A 23,290-nucleotide genomic window follows, 5' to 3' on the forward strand; every position below is an offset into this window, starting at 1 on the left:
CTGAGTGTTTGTAGATATTGAGGACATGGTATGGTTACTATATCCTCAATTATGAATGAATGGGAGTGATCTATATCACCTCCTGTTCATTCATAATTGTGGTTATAGTAAATATACTATATTCTCAAGTTATCAGGGGATAACGGGATACAGAAAAAGAGATTGAGGACTCTTTGTCCTCAATCTCTTTTTCTATTTTAAAAGGGAAATATCAGGGGTCTGTTTAGACCCCTAATATTTGCCCAAAGCCCCTAAAAGTAAAGTAAAAAATAAAAATATTTAATAAAAAATGAATAAGTAAAAAAAAAAAAAATATTTAAAAAATGTTAAAAAATTTAAATAAAAACATTTTCGGTATCGGTTTCGGCCTGACAATTTTTTCTATTTCGGTTTCGTTTCGGATTTTACATTTCTATTTTGGTGCACCCCTGGTTCACACCTGGGCGTTTTGTAGCGCGTTTGAACGCTCTGCAAAATGCTCAAACACCGAAATCCCATTATTTCCTATGGGTATGGTTCACACCTGGGCGTATTACAGGCCGTATGAACGCGCTACAAAACGCCCTACGCCCAAAGAAGTACAGGAGCTTCTTTGGGGCGTTTTTGTTGCGCGTTTCCATTGGGATACAGCCAAGTAGCGCGTTTGTTTTGGCGAATCGCGAAATGCGTGACAAACGCGCATATTCGGTACGCCTAGGTGTGTTATTATTAATAATAATACATTTGTAAAGGGAACATATTCTGCGTGCAGTATTCTTGGTGACCACCAGGTGGCGCTCGTTGACTGTTTTGGTAGCCGAGTCACATGACTGGAAAGGACCCGGAAGCGCCTGAAGTCCATGGCTAGGGCAGTGATTCTGCATGAGTGACGGCACAGTGATGGGCCCCTGACAGTCCTTGTGGCCCCCAACAGTGAGTACCACTCTGTCTGTCCCTGGCACCAGTCCCAGTTGTTGTTCCTGGTGTATTGTGCTGGTATTGGAGTCATGGGTCCATGTTGCTGGGTGACATGCTTGTGTCTGTGATACTGCGCATTGCTAGGCAATCTGTAGCTTGGGTGCTGCTGTGGGACTACAAACACCAGCATGCCATGTCAGTAAGTCTAGCTCTGCAGTTACAGGCAGATTAATATAACATACTGTCCACAGAATTTAAAATGCAACTGCAGTATTTTTTATTTGTACCCATGGAGGATGTTTTACAATATCTGTCAGGTTTTTACTGCTGTCTGTGTCCCTGTTGGCAACACTTCACTTCTTCTCCTGGTGACAGGCTGTGACACATACAGGAAGTGATGTAATATTTCTTCTAAGGGGGATAGAAGCACAACACATTTTTATAGCAGAGTGGGGAGGGGTTAAAGCATATGTCTGACTTTTATTGATCTGAGTCTTTCTGTCTTAGGCACCAACACACTCTCATTTCAGGTTCTGGTGTCACCAGGAGAGGAAGTGAGAGGAAATCTCTCCAATGAGAACTAGTGATGAGTGAGGGCTTGGTGTGCACCCAGTTTCCCTGAGTTCACCCAAGCCCGTGCAAAACTGTGACTGACACCCCCTCTCCCTGACCCAGTCAGTTGCAAAAGATGGGCTCCTTGCCACTTTGAGAAATGTGCAGCGGTGTCATGCACAGTTTTGCGTGGGCTTGGGCGAACTGGGTTTGCACTGAGCCCCTCGCTCATCACTAATGAAGACACAGGCAGCAGTCAAAATCTTCTGACCCTTATGAAATCTGTGCAAAAAAACATGTATGGCTCACTTGTAAACCTGATTGTAAGTAGAGATGAGGCTGGGCCAAGCCCAATCAAAACTCTGGGCTGCCTTAACCAAACGCACATTAAGATGTGGCATGCACCATAACAGTGTGAAGGGCCCCTTCACACAAAAAAAAAAAATCCATCTGAGAGATCAGAGTAAGCTTTCACTTAGTGAAGAGCCTGGACTTGGTGGGCACCCATATGCCGGGCCCAAGAAGTTGCAGTAGAAACATTCCTCGCCCCACAGCAATATGTCACAAAGGGGAGAGAAATGCCTCCATTCCGCTCCAAGTTTTTAAGCGTGCTTGGGCAAACTCATCACTATGTCTAGCTCATATCAATAAAAAGTATTGATTTTTTTTTTACTTAACTGAAGTATGAACCAATTGTACGAATGTTCTTTTTTCACCTGCCAAGCGTTGCTCCTGTCACCTATGGTTATATTTTGAAATATAATATCGTTACTAAAAATGTGACGGGTATTACTGTTGTAGATTGGACAATATAGGTACACAGAGATATAATGCGTGGGTTCTGTTCTCTAACATTTGTTATTACTATTACTGTTGTAGATTGGACAATATAGGTACACACTACACAGAGATATAATGCGTGTGTTATATTCTCTAACATTTGTTATTACTATTACTGTTGTAGATTGGACAATATAGGTACACAGAGATATAATGCGTGTGTTCTGTTCTCTAACATTTGTTATTATTTGTTTATTACTATTACTGTTGTAGATTGGACAATATAGGTACACAGAGATATAATGCGTGTGTTCTGTTCTCTAACATTTGTTATTATTTGTTATTACTATTACTGTTGCAGATTGGACAATATAGGTACACAGAGATATAATGCGTGTGTTATGTTCTCTAACATTTGTTATTATTTGTTATTACTATTACTGTTGCAGATTGGACAATATAGGTACACAGAGATATAATGCGTGTGTTATGTTCTCTAACATTTGTTATTATTTGTTATTACTATTACTGTTGCAGATTGGACAATATAGGTACACAGAGATATAATGCGTGTGTTATGTTCTCTGATCTTTGTTATTCTCCCCCACGTGACTGCTATGTTCAGCTCTCAGCAGCCGTCATTGTGGAAAATAACAATTTCTGTGTCCTGTCCATAAACACACACATTTGATTTGACATCGCCATTGTGCGCTCGCCACCATTCTGCAGAATTAAATAGGACTACACCACGTTATGTACCCTCTATATTTCCTTGTTTTAGAGTAGCTCAGTATAGACAAGTTTAACTTCATTCCTTACCTTTATGTAACGCTGACATCAGATCATTCTTACTGGACTTGACCTGTTCTAGCCAATTCTTGGTAGACTGTGTGAAATACAGCCAGCCTTTACCGATATGTTGTACTTGGTGTATACATATTGGCTTTTTCCTGCTTTCTTTGTATAGGATCCCATCACTGTGATAGAACACCCTTTTTGATCTGCCCAAATAATTGTCATATGAAGCTATGTCATTGTTTGCATTTTCTGTTGGCTCTTGTTACTGAATGAGAACTAGTGAGGTGAGTTTAATGTCTCTAGAGTTTTTGTTGTTGATGTTTAGTGGCGTGAATTTGTTGTCCTGGGAAAGATTTTGATCATGAACGTTATATCTAGTTATATATCAAGTTTGACCAACCACCAATGTCTTTGAAAGCCATGAAATCAGGTTGATCTGGGCAATTTTAATCCCATCTCCTTGTGGTTGATTCAAACCACCATTTTATGTCTTCAATAGCTTAGTGGTTTTGACAAGAAATGGAATTGAAAGTTTTATTGTTTCGCCCGATTGCTACGTGTCTGGCTAGCTTTAGGCTAGGTTCACACATGCACTACAACGCACAACACCCAGAACGCGCGGTCCTGCACAATGCAGGCAGCAATTGCCGTGTGTCCCCATTGATTTCAATGGGGTGGCTATTGCAGAAAAAAGGTAGAAGTACCTTTTTTTTTTGCGATACATGGTACTGTTTTAGCCGCTCGGAATTACGCTCAACATGTGAAAAACAATGATTGCATGGGCATGGTTCCCACCTGGGCGCTTTACAGCGCGTAGGAACGCGCTGCAAAACACCCTACGCCCAAAGAAGTACAGGAGCTTCTTTGCCGCACGTATCCATTGGGATACAGCCAGGTAGCCCTCGGAAACGCGCTTTTTTTCACGAATCGCGGTATAAACGCGCATATTCTATACGCCTAGGTGTGAACGCGCTGTAAAACGCCCAGGTGTGAACCAGGCCAAAATCATAGCAAGAACACCGCCCAAAAACGAGAATCCGTTCTGTCGATCGCTGAAATTCAGTGAGTTGGTATTGATAACAAACGATGATGGAAATTGATAGGGCTGCAGCTAACGATTATTTTCATAATCGATTAGTTAGCCTATTATTAAGTTCGATTAATAGGTTAATCGGATTAAAAAAAAAAAAAAAAGTCTCCAGTGATGGACTACTAGATTGTATAGAGATTGTAGTCCATCACGGGAGCAAGCTTGGAGCGGGGGAAGTAAAAAAAAGTGTGGTGTGTAATATAGTACATTATACAGCAACGCAATGCAGAATACCAGCAGCTTTAGGGGAATACAACAAATCGCAGCAATAGTACATTATACTATAATGTACTATTGCTGGGATTTGTAGTCCTCTATAGCTGATGGTATTCTGCATTGCATGTAGATCCCAGCAATGTATTATTGCTGGGATCTGATGTATTCCTCTATAGCTGGTGTTATTGGAGATGCAGGAATAGAGAGGACGGGTATGATGGTGGAAGGGAGTGCAGGGAAGGAGAGGATGGGGATGATGGTGGGATGGGGGGCAGAGGATGGGTATGATGGGGGGATGGGGGGCAGAGGATGGGTATGATGGGGGGATGGGGGGCAGAGGATGGGTATGATGGGGGGATGGGGGGCAGAGGATGGGTATGATGGGGGGATGGGGGGCAGAGGATGGGTATGATGGGGGGATGGGGGGCAGAGGATGGGTATGATGGGGGGATGGGGGGCAGAGGATGGGTATGATGGGGGGATGGGGGGCAGAGGATGGGTATGATGGTGGAATGGGGTGCAGAGGACGGTTAAGATGATGGAATGGAGTGCAGGAATGGAGAGGATGGGTATGATGATGGAAAGAGTGCAGGGATGGAGAGGACGGGTATAATGGTGGAATGGAGTGCAGGAATGGAGAGGATGGGTATGATGGTGAGCTGGGGTGCAGAGGATGGGTATGATGGTGGGATGGGGTGCAGAGGATGGGTATGATGGTGGGATGGGGTGCAGAGGATGGGTATGATGGTGGGATGGGGTGCAGAGGATGGGTATGATGGTGGGATGGGGTGCAGAGGATGGGTATGATGGTGGGATGGGGTGCAGAGGATGGGTATGATGGTGGATTGGGGTGCACGGTGTCAGGTCCCAGGTTCCGGGGTGCTCGGGGCACTTACTGTCTGAACATTCCCTCCATGTCTTCTGCTGATCGGTTCAGCCTGGATGCTAGCTCGTCCCCAGCCGTAGTCTCCATTCCCCGGCTGACACCTGTCGCGCTCACATCTCCGGCAACCGTCATGTGATCGCACCGGCCCGGCTAGATGTAAGGAGCGCCGGGATTGGAGGCTGAACCGCGACGTGGGCGAGGCGTGCGCGGCTTCTGTGTGTAGCCGCAAACAGGCAATGTAATAGCGGACTAAGCGATTTTAATCGACTAAATCGAATCGTTGTTGCAGCTCTAGAAATTGACATTGGTCTGTGCATGATGGGGGCAGTTGTGCGGAAATGGAACGAGGGTTTGATGACGGCACGAAGGAACTGGTACGATAACTGCAGAGTGTTTGGCCAGCTTTAGGATTTAGGCTGAGGGTTGAAGAGCACCAGTCCCACCACATATCAGCTAGATTGCAGTCTCCGCACAGGGGGATTACGTCACTCCTGACATTTTCTTCGGCTGCGCAGAATTCTCACAGAAATGGATGAACATGAGAGAGAAAATCTGGTTATTTGGGCAACAGACATACTTTTCTTTTGTCCGGTGTTTGTAAAATGTATGAATAGTAAGTAACAGCACATCCTTACCTACCAGGTCACACATCATTTTTTACAGATTCAGAATCCAGTATAACAAGCTCATAAAATCAGCATGATGTGTTTAATGATTCGCTATAATGACATAGAGTCAGGGTCGGTCCACCCATAGCTGAGAATTTGGTAGAATCATCTAACCATTTCTTATATCTTTTGGCAGCTTTGGTGTCAGATCTTTGAACTTTAGCTCCCACTTTCTTTTGCTGTTTCTGTCCCCATTGGGCAGATTTCCCATTACTTCCTGTCCTGGCGACTTGGTGTTGCAGTGATACAGAATAAAAGGAAATCTTTTGTCGTTGATGTTTAGTGGCGTGAATTTGTTGTGCTGGGAAAGATTTTGATCATGACAGTTATATCTAGTTATATATCAGTTTTTTATTGCTGTCCATTGTTACTGTCCTGAGACACCTGTTACTGTTCAGTTACCATAGGGACAGGAAGTGAGGTGAAATGTCTCCAGGGGGTCACCGACATGGAAAAAGAACCTGGTAGAGATTTTTAGTACGTGCGTTAACAGTGTGCAGTTATTTGCACATTGGTATGCACGTTTTAACGTGTGTACACGAAGACGCACGTTTCGATTGGCGGCTCATAAACCATTGTGGGCAATGGAAGAACGCGTATAAATGCACAAAAACGCTCACGAAAATGTACAACATGCTTCTTTCGCGCGTTTCTGGGCATTTACAATGAAGGCTGTGGGGAAGAAAAGCGCTTTTGCCCAAAGCAGCTCCAATATCTTTTTGGGGCGTTTGGCGTTTTCTTGCTGGCATCTTTCTGCTCAGGTGTGAACCAGGGCCATTAAATATCATGGGATTTCTTGTGTTGGGCAGTTAAAAGCGCTTTTCGAACTGCTCAAAAACTCCTAGGTGTGAACCAGGGCTTAAGCAAAAAAATAATAATTCCAAAATCGCGGTAAAAACGCAATGCACTGCATTCCATATCTGGTCCAGAAAATGGTGTGAACCTGCCCAGACACTGCGTTCCGGACCAATCCTGGCCAGAACGCATCGCATTGCGGTTGGCTCACTATGCTGTGGGGCAGGAGGGGGCGTGGCTGTCCATTGAAGTGAATGGCACCATAGCCACGTCCTCTGGCCGCAATGCGATTGACCGCACAGGAACGCAAGGCACATTATGCCTGTGGTCCGGTCTGGTCTGAACAAAATGCTGCAAGCACTATTTTGTTCGGACCGGACCGCAGGCATAATGTGCCTTGCATTCCCATGCGGCCGATCGCATTGCGGCTGGAGGGCGTGGCTACGGTGCCATTCACTTCAATGGACAGCCACGCCCCCTCCTGCCCCACAACATAGTGAGCTTGCTGCAATGCGATGCAGTGCGTTCTGGCCAGACTTGGGCCAGAACACACTGTGTCTGGTGTGAACGAGCCCTAAATGCTACACATTGCCATTTTCTTCTGCCTCACTGCGCTGCTCATTGGGCTATATTAATTCATGGGAAACCGCTGTAATGAGATTCTTTCTGTACATTTCGGAAACAATAACTTCTCCATTTGCTAATGAATCATAACACCGTAATGTGGTTTGCAAGCCAGAATTCCTTCCCCTGTGATTAATATTAAGACATTTTTTAAATATATGTTTGTCACAATACTGCTCCCTTAAAACGTGCCATTAGCACTCATCATTTTAGGGACCTGCTGAACAGGTTATCTTATAAGAAACTGATATTGTATTTCCGTTCTGTCACAACCTGGAAGTCAGAAGGGATGCACAATTCTATTCAGAGATGTGATCAGCTCCTTCATTGCTGGTCATTAAGCCTTGGTTCGGAGTTCCTCTTTAGGTGATCCCTGTGTGAGTTTTTTTTGGCTGTGCCTGTATCGGATTTTCCTTGGCTGTCAGTGTCTCCTCCTCCACAGAAGACTCTAATAGCCCAGGGAGCTGCCTCCCTTCATTGCTGGGCAGCTGGCAGTGCAGAGTAATGGAATTGTCAGGCTGTTTCCTCCCGGGGACACCAGCCCTGTGTCACTGAACTCTCTTCTGTTGTAGCCGTGTTGTCTTGGTGAGGATTGAGGTGCCAAATATGATGCCGCTGTTCTTCAAGAAACAGAAGCAGAGCGGGGAGGCCAGGAAACGCCTTGAGTATCAGATGTGCCTGGTAAGTCCTGACTTTTATCTTGATCCAGTGATTTGATATGTAATAGAACAATCTCATAGATGAAACTGGTCCATTGCCAGGAGGTGATCTCATCTTAATCTTGTATGAGTTTACATCACAGCAGACAGTGCAGTACAGTACTATATGGAGAAAAACATATATTGTTGTTTACGCTATAGTCTTAATACCCGCTACATACAACGCTCACATGAAAGAGCCTTATTTCCTCCATATATAAACTAATGGGTTTCAAGCAAGCCTGTGGTTTGCCCATTCAGTGCAGAGCAACAGGCTGACTTGATAGCACCATCATCTGATGTAGATTCTTGCCTTTCCTTGCGTTACCTGTGCTGGAGTGCATTGAAATACTTAATAATTCCTGGTGTGTGGGAGCGGTGAATCTGATGGGAAGATGTGAATCTTTCTCTTTCCTTCCACAGTGCAGGATTGGGTGCCTGAGCAGCCAGTCTCCCAGGCCTGAGTGCTGTCATATGGGATTAGGGGTAGACTCCAACGTGTAACTTATTTTACCCCCCTGGCAGGGGAGAGCTCACAAGGTACTAATTGGTGCTGGAAGAGTCAAAGGACATATTCACTTTCAAAAGAATACATACTCTTCAGATCAGATCAGCACAATTTATGTCTGCTCCAAAAACGCATCCCCATTCATTCCTGTGGTAAAAAGTGAGGCTAATTCATACCACTGCATTCAGTTCCAGAATGTTTTTAAAAAAAAAGTACAGCCTGCACTATTTTTCTCTGGTCTGGAATGCACCAAAATGCATGTAAATGCACTAAAACACACTAGAGAGGGGAGGAGAGTGAAGCGAGTGGCCGGCGTCTCTCCTCCCGCACCGCTCAGCCTCCTGTGCATTTTGGGAATTTTCTGAATGTTGTCAGGAGCACAGTGATAATGAGTTGTGCCTGCAATTGATCTTATCTATAAAGAAGGTCATAATTGCTTGAAGTTATGCCTTTTTCATGCAGGCCAAGGAGGCCGGAGCAGATGACATCTTGGACATCTCAAAATGTGAATTATCAGAGGTAAGCCCCGCCAGTTTTCTTTATATAGAGCAGGCGTGCGTGTGTATGTGTGTGTGTGTGTGTACGTACATGTGTGTATATATATATATATATATATATGTATATACACTGTATACTAGAAAATTAGATCAGATAGAAATAGAAAGTAACTTTCTCTCAAATCAAAAACACCAATTTTATTTTAGCCAAAGCAATAGAGGAATTGTTATAGGTGGGATGAGGAGCAGTAGGAATAAGACATTATTGGGCTTAAGAGATAATAGAACAGGGGTAGGTGTTGACTCCTAGAATCTTAACTGAGGTATGGGAATAGTATGAAAGTTATAAAAGATCAGTGCAGGTATGCAGCACTATTGTTGGCCCAAAACAATCTTGATAGCAGAACCCTGCAGAAGAAGAGGTATTATATCTACCTTTCCAATAGCCCGTGTCTTTGCTTGTTTAAGAGTTGAAGCCTCTGTTTGACTCTTCATCATATAGCCCTTTATAGGACTGTCAGATTCTGGTGTCCGTTGCCACACGCTACGGTTCTATCCTCGGCCTGTACTTCACTCCTGTGCCCTGTAGTGACATTAGAAGCTAGTGGGGAATTTCTATTAAGATTGTTTTGAACAACAACAGTTTAGCTTTAGGATATCATTTTTGTCTAATTAAAATTGCGGTAGTGTATTTAGTTTACATTTTTTACTTTGATTTTTGAGATAATTACTTATAACCAACTGACACCTTCCTTTCCTTTTCTACACTGGGAGAGTAGCTCAGGACTGAATTGGAAGAAAAGTTTGACTCCTATGATACAGCAGTGACTATTTGAGCGCACACAATTTGTGATGGAGCTGTGTGCTGGGTTGACATTTTAGCTGCTCTCCCATTAGAGGAAAGGAGGCAAAAAATGTTAATATTTAGCGATTTCTTTGATCCTTGTTTTTTAAAAGTAATAACGTTTTAATAGTTCACTTTCTGCAGTCCACACTCAACACCTGTTGTCTGTTTCCAGATCCCAGATGGTGCCTTCTCTATGTGCCGAGTCCTTCAGAAGAAGGTTAGTGTTGGAACACACACCTGGACAATCACTGTGCTAAAGAAAAAAATGTTCCTCTCAGCCCTCACTATCACAGCAAACATACAGTATTTACATATAACAAAAAGTCCAGACTCATTTTGTCTGCAGCACCTCGTGTTTTCTTTTTTTCTTATCACTCTATAATCCACATACCAGTACAACAGTCTCGGATCATCAACAGTGCTTCGTCAGGTTAGGCATTTCTAACAATGAATTAAACAACATTTTAGAACCTGTTACACCTGAATCTAATTAAAGATACAATCTAATAATCAGTACAAGCTTTACTATGAGCAGTACATTCAATAAACTGTGACCACATAATGAACAGATCCACAAGTTTCCATATTCATTATCATCACATTTGTGATGAGATAGCCGATTCTTCATTTTTTGTGTGGTTTCACCAATGTTACATAAACCAAAAAGACATTTTAACATATATATATATATATATATATATATATATATATATAAAACGTAGGCAATCTGGCAAGTATAGTATCCCTTATTTGTATTTTTACCAGTATGTGGATGATGAAAATAGTTCCCTTTTATTCAAATTACTCAGAGTAAAGCTGGCCATACACATTACAACCATCGCACGACTTTCGTTGTGCGATGGTTGTAAGGTCATTAAAATTTCGTGCGACCTGCCCATCTTGGACAGACAGATCGTAGTTGCGATCATCGCTGCTGATGGGAGGGCTTGCCAAGGATTGCAATGCTGAACGGGCAGTGTGCGCTTTTGCACACCAGCCCGTGCAGCTATCGTCTTCCGAGCACTCTACCAACCTGCCGAAAATCGTATGATTTTCGACAGGTTTTCAGCGTGCTAGGAAGACGAAAGTCGTGCGACCGTACAGTAGATGCGGTCGCACGCTGCCCCTACACCGGCCGATTATCGTACGATCACGGGATTACCCGCGATTATCGTACGATAATTGGCAGGTGTATGGGCACCTTAAAGCTTGTACTGATTTTTAGATATTATCTTTAATTAGATTCAGGTGTGACAGGTTTCCGGTATGTTTGTTTTATTGTTTTAAGACGTATGTTTAATTCATTGTTAGAAATGCCTTATCTGAGGAAGGACTGTTGTTGGTCCTTAACTGTAGTATTGGCATGTGGATTATGGAGTTATAAAGATAAATAAAACACGAGTTTGGTCTTTTTGTTAGCTATTGGAAAAAAAGGGGTTATCTCTCATTGCTGCATGCACTCACTGAAGACGGATGGTTGGTTCTCTCTACAATTGTCTTTGTGGATTATATGTACATGTACAGTAGATACATACATACATATACTGTTCCTCAAGTACTCACCTATACCAATTACCAAAACTTTTTTTTTTTTTAAAGTGACGTGAATTTTTTCTAAAACAATGCAGACTAATTTTAGGACAATGGTGGAGCAATGCAGAATAATATGAAGCGACATACTCTGTGTTGCTTACCAGGGCTTTGTGTCATCTCGGGAGGTGGAGCGGGACAGAAAGGAGAGAAGTGACATGACCATACAGTATAGTGAGAGCAGAGCCAACACAGTACCAGAGTTAGGTCACTCTCCTGATGATATGCTACCATATAGCAAAACAAGGCTAGGGGCATCAGTGGATGAGGTGCATTACTTTGCAAATGTTTTGGGAGCTAAAATTGTGGCTATATGTTTTAATTTAAGCTTTTAGTTGTATCCTGGGAGTTGTCCTTTGATCTTCCCAAAAACTGTGCACTCCAGCTCCCTTTCTTGTAGCATGATCATCATCTTTGATCTCTTGTTAGCATTGTTTGAAAATAAATTAGTAATACTTTTATCTTTTCAGGTGGCTTTCTTTGAGTAAAGAATAGACAAATAGAAAGAAGTATAGCATAATAGTACACGCTTAAGCTATTATGGCTGAACAATTAGCCACTGCAAATTTAAAGCCAAACTCCAGCCCAAACGTATTTTTTTTAGTTTAAGATAGATTTGGAAAACCTCAGTTTTTATTGCTGTCAGTGACACCCTTGGAAAGATGTCACCTCACTTTCTGGCCCTTGTGGCAGCTGACCAAGGAAGACACAGACAATAATAATAACCTGACACTTCCTTTTCCCAACAGAAGGAAAAATAATGCAAAATACAAGTTAATTTCCAATGATTATAAGTTGTTGATTGTTTATGAATTATGCAGACACATTAGTAAATGATTGTTTCAACTAACATCTGATCTGAAGTGAAAAGTAATCAGTGTGGTGTATTCTTGTTATACATTTGCAAGACTAGAATTTGTTGTTGATTGTTTGCTAATCCTTGGGCTTGATTTATACCCTATTTATCAAGTTCAGCAAAAAGTCACTTTTGTAAGTGACCATGCTCTACTGCTTTAGGAAATCAACCCCTATCGGTATTTGATCAGCTTGGTCAGGTATTTGGTAATTACAGTTGTGTAATTTCAAGTCTGATTCATTTGTTGTTGCAGGTTTTGATTCTTCACAGCAACTTATTATCTCAGTTAGTGCCCAAGTCATGCCAAATCCTTGATCTGGCTACCCTCAAGGTAAATGTATATTTCCAGTCTACCAGCTTAGTATTTGATGTGCGTGATGTTGTATGTGCTGTATGAATGAATGTATAAAGTAAGGACTTGAAGTACAAACAGATAATTTATTTGGAATGCAGATTTTTGGTGCAGATAAGAACACATTTTTTTCTGAGTGACACATTTGCAGATGGATCTGATATGCAGCACATACTGTCATCTCTGTTACTATGCCTGTGTTAGTATATTTTGCCCGACAGTTAGGGCTACGTTCAGGCATAGTTGATGTGAAGGCAAATGTTTGGATAGGGTAGGGAGAAGTCTTTTTTGCTGTCTGTATCACGGCAGGGTAGATTTCTCCCCTTTATTTGTCTTGGTGACCATGGTCGTCGAACAGAAAGTGAGGAGAGATCTAAAATGTTTGAGTTTTCATCAGAGCACAAGGTGAGGAAAAATCCTTTAATGGTGAAACCTATTCCAGTAAAACTGTCTTAACATGGGAATTCCATTCACTTTGGAGAAATTTCCTTTCATTTCCCGTTGCATCTCCAGGACAGGAAGTGAAGGGAAGTCTTCTAACCTGATAGTGAAAAAAAAATGTTTGATTTTGGTGCATAAAATTTGTGTGTCACAACTTTATGAAACTCTACACCCGAAACAAAAACACTGGTTATCAGACTCATACTTTAAAAAATGACATACACATAGTGCCAGTCCCGGTGGTAGCCACTGAAGTCTATTTGTGAGGTAAATGCCCGCTTGTTCATCCAAAAAAATACCAAATAACAAATCTAAAGTCGGTATAGAGGCACTAATGGGTCTTGCAGCGGAGATAAGTCAAAACATCAGCATTTATCTGTTTCGACGGAGCTTAGTCCATCTTTATCGAGATAAAGTCTTAATAACGATGGACTGAGCTCTGTCAGAACATTTACAAAAAAAAAAAGCTAATGCTTTGACTTCTCTCAGTGCCTCTATACCTACTATAGATTTACACTCATATATAAGCATAATACTCTCCTCTAAATAGACTTTGCTCTAAATAGATTACAGAAGGGAGACTGATACAGTGAGGGCGCTATGGCAGTGGCAATTGTGTCCTAGATTGCACATTTGTAGTTAGGGACATGAGAGAAGATCAGCTAGTGAAAGAGGCATTTCAGAATGCATTCAAAGTCTTGGAGAGTTAGAGAGTGTCTGTGGAAGGAGGTTCCAGAGAAAGGGAGCAGCATGATTGAAGTCCTGAAGGCAGGAATGAGAAATAGTAGAAAGATTTTTTGTGACTGCAATATCTGATTGTTGTGTACCCGGAGACTGAAGAAATTCTGTAATTCCCTGCCAGTTTGTTTTTTCCATATGCAAAACTGTGCTTGTTCCATTTTAGGTCCTCGACCTCCATGACAACCAGATTTCATCTCTTCCTGCTGACATTGGTCAGCTTACATCTTTACGGGTAAAGCTAGAAGATACTAAAAGTTTACCTGCAGGGCAAATAAAATATGGGGCAATGGGGGTAACATATCTACACTGTGGCATTTGGATAAATATATGGGTCCTTGGGTTATAAAAGTATGTGTGCTGCATTGAAATAAATGGCACATTCAATAATGTAGTGCAAGATTTAAAAGGAAAACATATGGAGCTAGTTGCAATGAGCAAGTGCTCGAACAGTAATTTAATGCAGAAAATAAATCAAATTTCATCAGTAGTCTTACTTTGAAAGATGAATTCTGATTGGTTGTCTTAGATGACTGCACCATAGCTTGTGGATTATGCCCATTGGCTTCTAGGCCTTATGTTTGGGAAGCTATTGTTCCATTACATATCTTTTATTTGCAGGTGCTGAATGTAGAGCGCAATGCCCTTCGGGCGCTTCCTGACTCCATAGGGGACCTCGTCCAACTTCAAACTCTCAATGTAAAAGGCAAGTGTCACTAGTAAATAGTTTCGGGGCATCCTACAGCTTGGTATGGGAAGAAAAAAAAAAATAGTTGGCGTTATCAGGATATATCATGGTACAAACCTTGACATCACAATAGAATATGTAGAATTGTTCTGGGACTGTATTTTGAATATCATTCTCACAAGCGGCACACATTAAACCGAGGCATTTAAAATAATGTTAATAAATGAATTCCATCGAAGGCTGTTACTTTTTATTGTCAAATCCCTGATCTGGGTGTCTGGTCAGCAACATATATGGTTACTTGCTTCTTTTCTCTGAAAAACAAATACTCAAAATGTAATTAATTAAATTAGACACCCAAAGATCCCTATTATTAATAGGTATTGTGAAGAGGCATTCACCTATTTTCAAGTTATGCTAGCCAAACATGTCTTGAGTTTTGTACAATTTCAAAATCGAGGAAAACTGGTGGAAATTGTGGACCAAACAGTGACTGCAGCTTATCAGATGCAGTCACTGCTCGGGTATTCAGACAGCCATTGGTGGCAGCAGCTGCCTGAATACAATGGCTAGCAGTGGAGGTTCCTCCATCGATTTGTTTTCTCTTGTTCAGCCCCATTTATCTACCAATGTATGGCTAGCTTCAAATGATAAAGGAACCTGTTGCTCAACTGTTGGACAAGTCATTTTTCTTACTAACCTTTTTGTTTTCTCTCCCTCTAGCAAATAAACTGAAGGTTCTTCCACCAACAATAGGAGGCCTACGATGCCTCCGCACTTTGGACATCAGAGAGAACAGATTGACTGAGCTGCCCTCAGCTCTGGCCAATGCTCACACCTTAGAGGTAAGCAATGATTTCTAATAGTGTTCAGTTCTAAACTGGATTAGTATATAGAATAACCTTCCCTTTGCCGTGGCATTAGTCCAACTTCAGCCCAAACTTTGTTTTGCCTAGAGTGAGGTAAGGTTGCCACCTCTGCCAACTGTCTATTCCTGACTGGTATCTTATTGTGGTATTTCCCCTCAAAAAGAACAGGATGTGAGAGAACATTTTCCCACTTCCTTTCTTTTTATTTGGTGTCAGAGAGAAAAGGATGTAAGGAAAGATTCCCAGTGGGGACATAGACACCAGTAAACACACCGTAGTAGACTGAGGATGATTTAGAACCTCTGTAAGGATTTTATTGCTGTCTGTGTCTCTTTAAGGAAAATGTCTTCTCACTTCCTGTCCAGGTGTCAGGACAGGAAGAGGTATTGCTCTCTATGGGGACACAGACATTTAAAACCAGAAAAAAGTTATACTTCTTCTCCATTCTACCAATAAAAGGTTTGGATGGAGTTGGGCTTTAAATACCAATAAATACATACATGTATAATTATAGTGCTCAGGCTGTTTAAAATGTCTGTTCTGTTTAAAGAAGTACCATATAATATTTTTTCAAGAATCTTAGTAGAATGTATTATGTTTGACATTTTGACAGACCATATCCTTGGATGCGGCAGTCATGGTGTTTCCTCCAGTGTCAGTGTGCAGTGAGGGAACAGAAGCTATTCAGCAATTCCTGTGCAAGGGTAAGGGTTTTCTCTTAATGAGCATGTTCATTACCTACAATATATTCTGGGGCTTCTGTGTGGGCATGTTAGCCTGCCCTTTAAATACAGCTCTTGGGGGTCATACTGTAATGAATAGGGAAGCTTTCTTATCTTGGCTGTGCATGGCACTCTACCAGTTGTAACAAAAAGTAAATGTTAAAGTCAGGCAGGTTATCAAGAAGCAAGATGTTCCATCCCCTGAAAATGGAGCTGGTATCCAAGACCAATGCAAGCGGGTATGTGGCTGCTGGTACTAGAGGACATGGCTCCAAGCCATGGATCAGCTGATCAGACTTATATTAAAACTATAGAAACATCAAAATGAAAGAATTCCTTTTGATTGGAGATATCTTTAAGAACACCAATCACCATTGGGCATCTGTACAAATCTTAATCTCCACTGTTGAATTTTTATAACAGTGCAACTTTTTTTTTATTTTTGTTTACTTGTACTTCTCCAGCTTCACCGTAAATGTGTTGGGCTGTAAGACTGTCCTGTTTCCTGCCTGAACTCAGTAATGAGAAAACATTAAAAAGCTCTCTTATAATATTTCTGCTTTGACAGGGAGAGAATACATTTATAGAGCACACAAAGCTATTCCTGAGAGGTAAGGTTCAGGTTCTTACAAGCACTCAATCCTGAATGGTTCTCTTTATGGCAAATTGGGTTGTGCTTTAAATGTGTTTTTCCTATTTTTGGCATTTATTTATAACCTGAATATGGAAAGTTGAACTGAATCTATAGATGTCTTTATTCAGTATAAACAGCTGTGTCCCTGATTCTTCCTCAGAGCTTGGAATCGAGTACTGCCCCCCATCGCAGTACCTGCTCTCTGTGTTGGAGAATAATGTTTGTGATGGAGGAACAGATTCCATAGATGGAGCTTTTTTGACGGCCATGAAGGAAGAGTGCGAATGGCAGGTCAGCTGTTTCCTGAATATGGCAAGCTATCCTTGCCACTTATACAGGTTTATGTACCAATTTGGTTTATTTACCATAACAGGCACACAAATAGGTTTGAATGGCCTTTTGTGGAGCCCCCGAACTTCTGGATGACTGTAATTATTGAGAAATGAATATGCGATTTAGAACACTTTTTAAAGTGCTGTGAAACGTTATTACGATCATTCTGAAAACATGAGAATTGATGATATTTACTCATCCTTAACACCAGTGACCAAGGAGCCCAGCAGTAATACTCAACAGTATGGAGATCACACAGTTACACTTTTTGGAATAGTGCTCAGTGTCGCAAATTGATAGAATAATTTATTTTACAATTTTTTTTTATTTTTTTTAACTTTTGTCTGAAGGACCCCAGTGTTAGTAGTTGGAGGCTGCAGGTTAATATCCTTGTGTAATGCAGTTTAGAGAGCACCTGTAAAGTTGGCAAAAATGCTGCAAATGAGGAGGAAGGATTCCTTGTAACTGCAAGATTAGAGTACAGCTTCTACAGCCTCTTCCTTTACAGCATCTGTGCACTGCTCAAATATGGGTCCTCTTTAGGGGGCCACTGTAGTATGGTGATCTATGTATAAAATGACGCTAAATTCAGGAGTTCAATCAGGAAATAGCCACACTCCAGAAGGAAGGACAGTGTCAGCACCAATTCAGAGATAATTTTCAGGATCTACACCCAAGATCTACACACAAATATGATACATTTTTGTTACTAGTTAAGGTACTTGAATGCATTATCAAGATTTAACACCTGAGTTTACTGTCACTTTAAGATGTATTAAACAGATGGCATCTTCATTCTGGCTATTGCCTTTCTGGGGTGCAGTAATCCATGCCTGGAGTTAATAAAGAAGAATTAAAGTCTTTTTTTTTTGCCATATATCTTCTGCTAGTAAGCAGTAGATACTGTATATGCCCCAACATTTAAAAAAAAAAGTTGGCAAATACCAACAAATTTACCTGTGTCAGCGCCGCTCGCTCCCAGCTGCAGAAGACCCGACTCCCGAATGCTATGAAGGAGGAAGTGTGGGCGGGTGAATGCGCAATCCAGAGCAGCGGAGGGGAGAGGAGGAGAGCGGCATAAAAGCTGAATAGACGCAGCCGGGCAGATTGGAGCGTGCACGTCAGACAGACACTGTGGGACCCGAGGAGTCTGCGCTGGATTAGAGACCGGCACCAGCGCTGGAAGGACTTTGGAAAATGAACGAAAGGAAGAAGCTGTGGAAGCTTTAAAGGTGCACATACATTGTGCGATTTTCGTTCGGGAATCGTACGCAAACGGTTTATCAAACGCAAATCGAACAGTTGATGGTACATCACCGATTTTCGTTTTTGATATTGTGATCAATATTTTTTGATCGGTCAGGTTGTAACATTTTATTCTGATTGAAGGAAAATCGATGAATCAGTGGTATTTTCATTCGTCAAACATTTCCGCAAGAGCACGCTACATGTGCAAAAGGAAATTATTTCCATTGTTCATCAAAAACTGGTTAGTTAGTGCGGTTAACAAACGATTTTCTGAAATCGATATTTGACTATACTTGATGGGGAAGTCTAGGTATAATCGAACAAGGGTTCGTTCCACAAATGAAAAATTTAGAATAAAAACAGTACAATGTATGGACACCTAAACATTCATCCAGGTTTGAACTAGGAACACACAGCTGTGTATGTTCCTAGTTTTCAGTATTTGTCATTAAATGACAGCTCTGTATTTCCCCTAATGATCAGGAACCAATCTGCATGGTTCCTGAACACAGTTATTACTATGAAAGCCAATCATGGTGATCCCCAGCCAGGCTGGAGGTTTATTTACAAAGTATAGCTTCAGCCTGCAGATGTCACTGTTAAATTTGTTAATTCTCAGATACAAATACATTAATATGCAAATGGAACATTTATTTGGCTGCCTATAATGAAAACATGAGCAGGGTATTTATCAAAGCAGTGTAACAAATAAAACCTTGTATTATGTTCTTAAAAACCATGTAAAATGATTCAGTTATGTAAATTCATCATAGAGTTCTTGTCAAATTAATTGACATATACTGCCGGTGCTAAATTTGGCGTTGATGCATAGGCTTTAGTGACCTCTGGTCATAAAAGGATTAAGGCTGGGTTCACACCTAGGCGTACAGAATATGTGTGTGTGCCGCACGTTTCGTGCCGCGATTTGCGGTAAAAGAAACGTGCGACAAACACGCGTTTCCGAGGGCTATCCGACTGTATCCTCATGGATGCGCGCAGCAAATACGCCCCAAAGACCCAAAGAAGCTCCTGTACTTCTTTGGGCGTTTTGCAGCGCGTTCCTACACGCTGTAAAACGCCCGGGTGGGAACCATGCCCATAGGCAATCATTGGTTTTCACATGTTGAGCGTTTGGCAGTGCGTAGGAACGTGCTGTAAAACGCCCAGGTGTGAACCAGGCCTTAAGGAAACGCGTACTAAAGTAAATATAGGGGCTGTTTTTGCTGACATCCCCATGAACACTGTAGTTCAGCTGAGTTACAGACTTAGAACAAGTGTGAAGCAAGTGAAGTCAGAGTAAATCCAAACTCCTGTTCTGCACACTTGTTCCAGATCAGTGATTCAGAATAAAATAAAGCCGTTGGATCATCATGATAGCCAGGCAACTAGCTTTGTCAGAGGGAGGTCATTAATGGTAGCTTCCACATTTCCTTGGGTACAAGTTTGCTTTCAACTAATCGTGAACAAATAGCAAATAGGCTGCAAATAGCAACTATGCCCTGTGCTTTCTAATCTGCGAGGATCATCCGATCAATAATTTGCCTGTACCGACATTACCCGGGTTACAGCCCTGGGCTTTCTAATCTGCCAGGATCATCCGATCAATAATTTGCCTGTACAGACATTACCCGGGTTACAGCCCTGGGCTTTCTAATCTGCCAGGATCATCCGATCAATAATTTGCCTGTACAGACATTACCCGGGTTACAGCCCTGGGCTTTCTAATCTGAAAGGATCATCCGATCAATAATTTGCCTGTACCGACATTACCCGGGTTACAAACAAGATAGGGACTGTAGGTTTGCTCTTAAGTGAATTTGTATGTAAGTTGGAACAGGTAAATGTTTTAAGTGTAACTCCAGCCCCAAATTCTTTGTTGTTGATTTGGATAGCATAGGGAAGGGTTAATCCCCTGTAAAGTTTGTTTTGCTGCGTGTGTCCCTGTTCAGAAGATTTCACCTCACTTTCTGTCCCTGTGATAATTGGATTTTGAAAATGTTGAGTTGTCGTGGAAACATGGATTGGTGATAAAGCTCCAGTGGAGACACCTTTTCCCATGTTAACTCATACAGGAGTGAATTTCCCTTCCTAGGGGTAGATTTCCTTTCACTTCCTGTTGTCTCCAGACAGGAAGTGAGATTAAATCTTTCTAATGAGGATACAGACAGCAGTAAAAACCCACAGTGACCCGGAGGAAGAGGTGGGCACCCCTCGTCTGTATGTCTAACAAGAGCCAGCTTCCTGTAATGTACGTACAGTACTACGAACCAGACCCAAAAAGGCGGGCACTCCTCATCAGCACGAGCGCCGTAGCATTACAACTACCCCTGCTGTACAGTAATAGCCTCCGTTTGTGTGTAGAAATCGTATGTAAGTATGTAACTCGGGGACTGTCTGTATTTCAATCCATTATTTTACTTTTTATGATTTTAATGGGCTTTGTGGTTAGAGTAGACTTTGGGGATGGGATTGTTTGACTCTAGGTCTGGAACTAGAATGATCGCTGGGTATAACAATTGGTTGTAAGCTCTAATGGAATTGTATGGAAGGGCTAAATCCTATTCTGTTTTTTTATTACAGCACAAGTTTTCTGAATATGAGAAGAGAAAGGTAAGTCCTGGTGATTTAGCGCCTCGGGGGTGGGGTTTAATGTCAATCATTCCAGACACTAGGTAAAAACTTGCATAATATTTTTACTTTAAAAACAAAAAAAAAGCAAATTCAGTAAAAGCACACCAATCTTCTGATGAGGTGAATAACATGGTATACTCAATTATATGCTTTAGGAACAAAAAATGCTGGAAAAGCTGGATTTCGAACGCCGCTTGGAATTGGGCCAGAGAGAACATGCTAAGCTCCTCTTGCAGAACAATTCCCATAAAGATGAGATCCTCCAGACAGTCAAAAAGGTGAGTGTAGCTGTTGGTAGCTCATACAAGCACATTCCACTGCACTTAGGTCTGCCATCCATTAGAGGATCTGATTAAAGAAAAACTTTGGGTCTGTTTTTCTACTTAACACTTTAAAAAAATATATTTTTTTAAACAAATTCTTTATATCTGTTTTTTATATGTATTGTAGGGGTCAACTTCAAATGTAGAACTTGCAGGGAGGTAGTGCAGTACATTTAAGGGCTTCCTGCCCATATTTATTCAACACCGTCACATCAAACACAAATCAAAGACAGGCAAGGGGATTTATAAAAACTGGAGCAGACAAAATCTGGAGCAGTTGCCTATGGCAACCAATCGGCTTCTATCTTCAGTTTGTTCAGTTTAGCTTTGAAAATTAATGGTGGATGCTGATTGGTTGCCATGCACAGCTGCTCCAGATTTAGTTGGGGCCAATGCTTATCTCCTAAAATGCCACAGTCTAGGCATGGCAGGGCTGCTTTATCCAATGGGCAAAGTGGGTGATTTCCTAGGGCCCACTGTCACCTCTTGGGCCCACATTTACAGCTTTCACTTAGTTCCTTGCGGCCACGCACATTGTTTTTCCAAGCAGCAACAAGGAACTGTGCCTGCCAGAGCTGCCTCCTGAGAGCCGAGCTGAGGAGAATGGAGAAAGAGACCTAACCTTAGCAGATGATCCTCTGCCTTACTGTGTGTGGCCCTTAAGTTAGTAAGTGACCCTTCATGCTGCTGATTGTTTGTCTATGGCATTGCGGCTGAGCAATCATTGTTGAGCAATGTAAGGAATAGAAACTTGTATTGTCATATAAAATAAATGATTGCTCAGTCATGTACAATCACTAGAATTGATTGTATATAACTGAGCAATCATTTATTTTGTATGACAATACAAGTTTCTGTTGCTTACATTGCTCAGCAATGTAAGGAATAAGTAACTTGTAGGGATGCAACGATTCCGATACTGGGCGTTATTCTGCATTGCTGTATAATGTATTGCTGACATTTGAAGTCCTCTGTAGCTGGTGGTATTATACTGCATTGCTCTATAATGTGTTGTTGGCATTTGTAGTCCTCTGTAGCTGGTGTTATTATTCTGCATTGCTCTTAAATGTATTGCAGAGATTTGTAGTCCCTCCACAGCTTGGAGTCTGTGGCAGAACTACGTAATGGCTTAGTAAAATTGTAATTCGTTTGCTGTAATACTGCTATTGAGATGCAATCCCTATTTTCCCAGATAAAAAAAGCCCTCCAGAGACCCTCCACCCGAGACATCAGGCTGGGGGGGAGGGGGGGCACTAATAGATTTTTTTTCCCCAGGGCCCACAAATGCCTTGAATCGGCCCCGGAGGCAGGTAAACACCATCCTGGACGTTGCCTGGAACCCAATGGGGCTGTTTGTCACAGTTTAAATAATATACTAAAATAAAAGAAATGCATAACCAGTATGAATTCTTCTTAAACCATATCTCTAAAATCTGCACAGAACCTGAAGTCTCTTTTTTTTTTCTTTTTTCTGGTATATGGAAGCTGCACCGCGCTATTAAAAGTCTATTGTACTTAGTGGTCCAATCTTGCCTCCTGTAGCATTTTCATAGTTGTAGGTACCTACCTGTAACCCGCCTCTTTTGAGATCTCTGCTTTGTGGCCAATGATGGGAGGTTTACAGGCACTCCACTGAAATGAGTCTGGCCGGATGCCTGCACAGTGAGGCACACCAGCCATCTGGGAGTATTTTGCAGAAGAGCCTGCATCACCAGTCGGTAATCTCAGAGGAGTGGGATTGCTGGTAATTATTTGCAATAACAAATACAGTATATTGTAGGAGAGGAAGGGGGTGAGCAGCCCACTAAGGAGGAGGGCATGATAACCAACCTTTAAGTTGCCTCTCAAAGTTGCATCTCACTCTGCAACAAAAATGTAAGTAACTGAAATAGGAGGAAGCTTACTTGAAGGACACAATGACACATGATGGGTACAGAAAAACTTGAAAAGCTCTAGTTTGTGCAAAAAGAAGGCATGCAGTTTATCAGTTTCATAATTAGCAAGAGAAC

The 23,290-nt window shown here is 41.7% G+C and overlaps 1 protein-coding gene across 2 annotated transcripts in view; it reads left to right on the forward strand.

Moving 5' to 3' along the window:
- The first annotated feature begins 882 nt into the window (after positions 1–882).
- The window catches only part of LRSAM1 (leucine rich repeat and sterile alpha motif containing 1), a 46,384-nt gene continuing 23,976 nt past the window's right edge, over positions 883–23,290 (forward strand). For both annotated transcript variants that reach the window (XM_018559366.1, XM_018559367.1), the window contains exons 1-12: positions 883–912; positions 7,879–7,987; positions 8,975–9,031; positions 10,029–10,073; positions 12,556–12,633; positions 14,000–14,068; positions 14,455–14,539; positions 15,245–15,366; positions 16,004–16,094; positions 16,907–17,037; positions 20,908–20,937; positions 21,114–21,236. In XM_018559366.1, coding sequence (XP_018414868.1) covers positions 7,913–7,987; positions 8,975–9,031; positions 10,029–10,073; positions 12,556–12,633; positions 14,000–14,068; positions 14,455–14,539; positions 15,245–15,366; positions 16,004–16,094; positions 16,907–17,037; positions 20,908–20,937; positions 21,114–21,236 — 906 coding nt within the window. In that variant the 5' untranslated portion in view covers positions 883–912; positions 7,879–7,912. The remainder of the gene's footprint in view (positions 913–7,878; positions 7,988–8,974; positions 9,032–10,028; positions 10,074–12,555; positions 12,634–13,999; positions 14,069–14,454; positions 14,540–15,244; positions 15,367–16,003; positions 16,095–16,906; positions 17,038–20,907; positions 20,938–21,113; positions 21,237–23,290) is intronic.

The sequence above is a fragment of the Nanorana parkeri genome, unplaced genomic scaffold (genome assembly GCF_000935625.1).
Source record: "Nanorana parkeri isolate BGI_ZX_2015 unplaced genomic scaffold, ASM93562v1 scaffold389, whole genome shotgun sequence".
NCBI classification, from domain to species: domain Eukaryota; kingdom Metazoa; phylum Chordata; class Amphibia; order Anura; family Dicroglossidae; genus Nanorana; species Nanorana parkeri.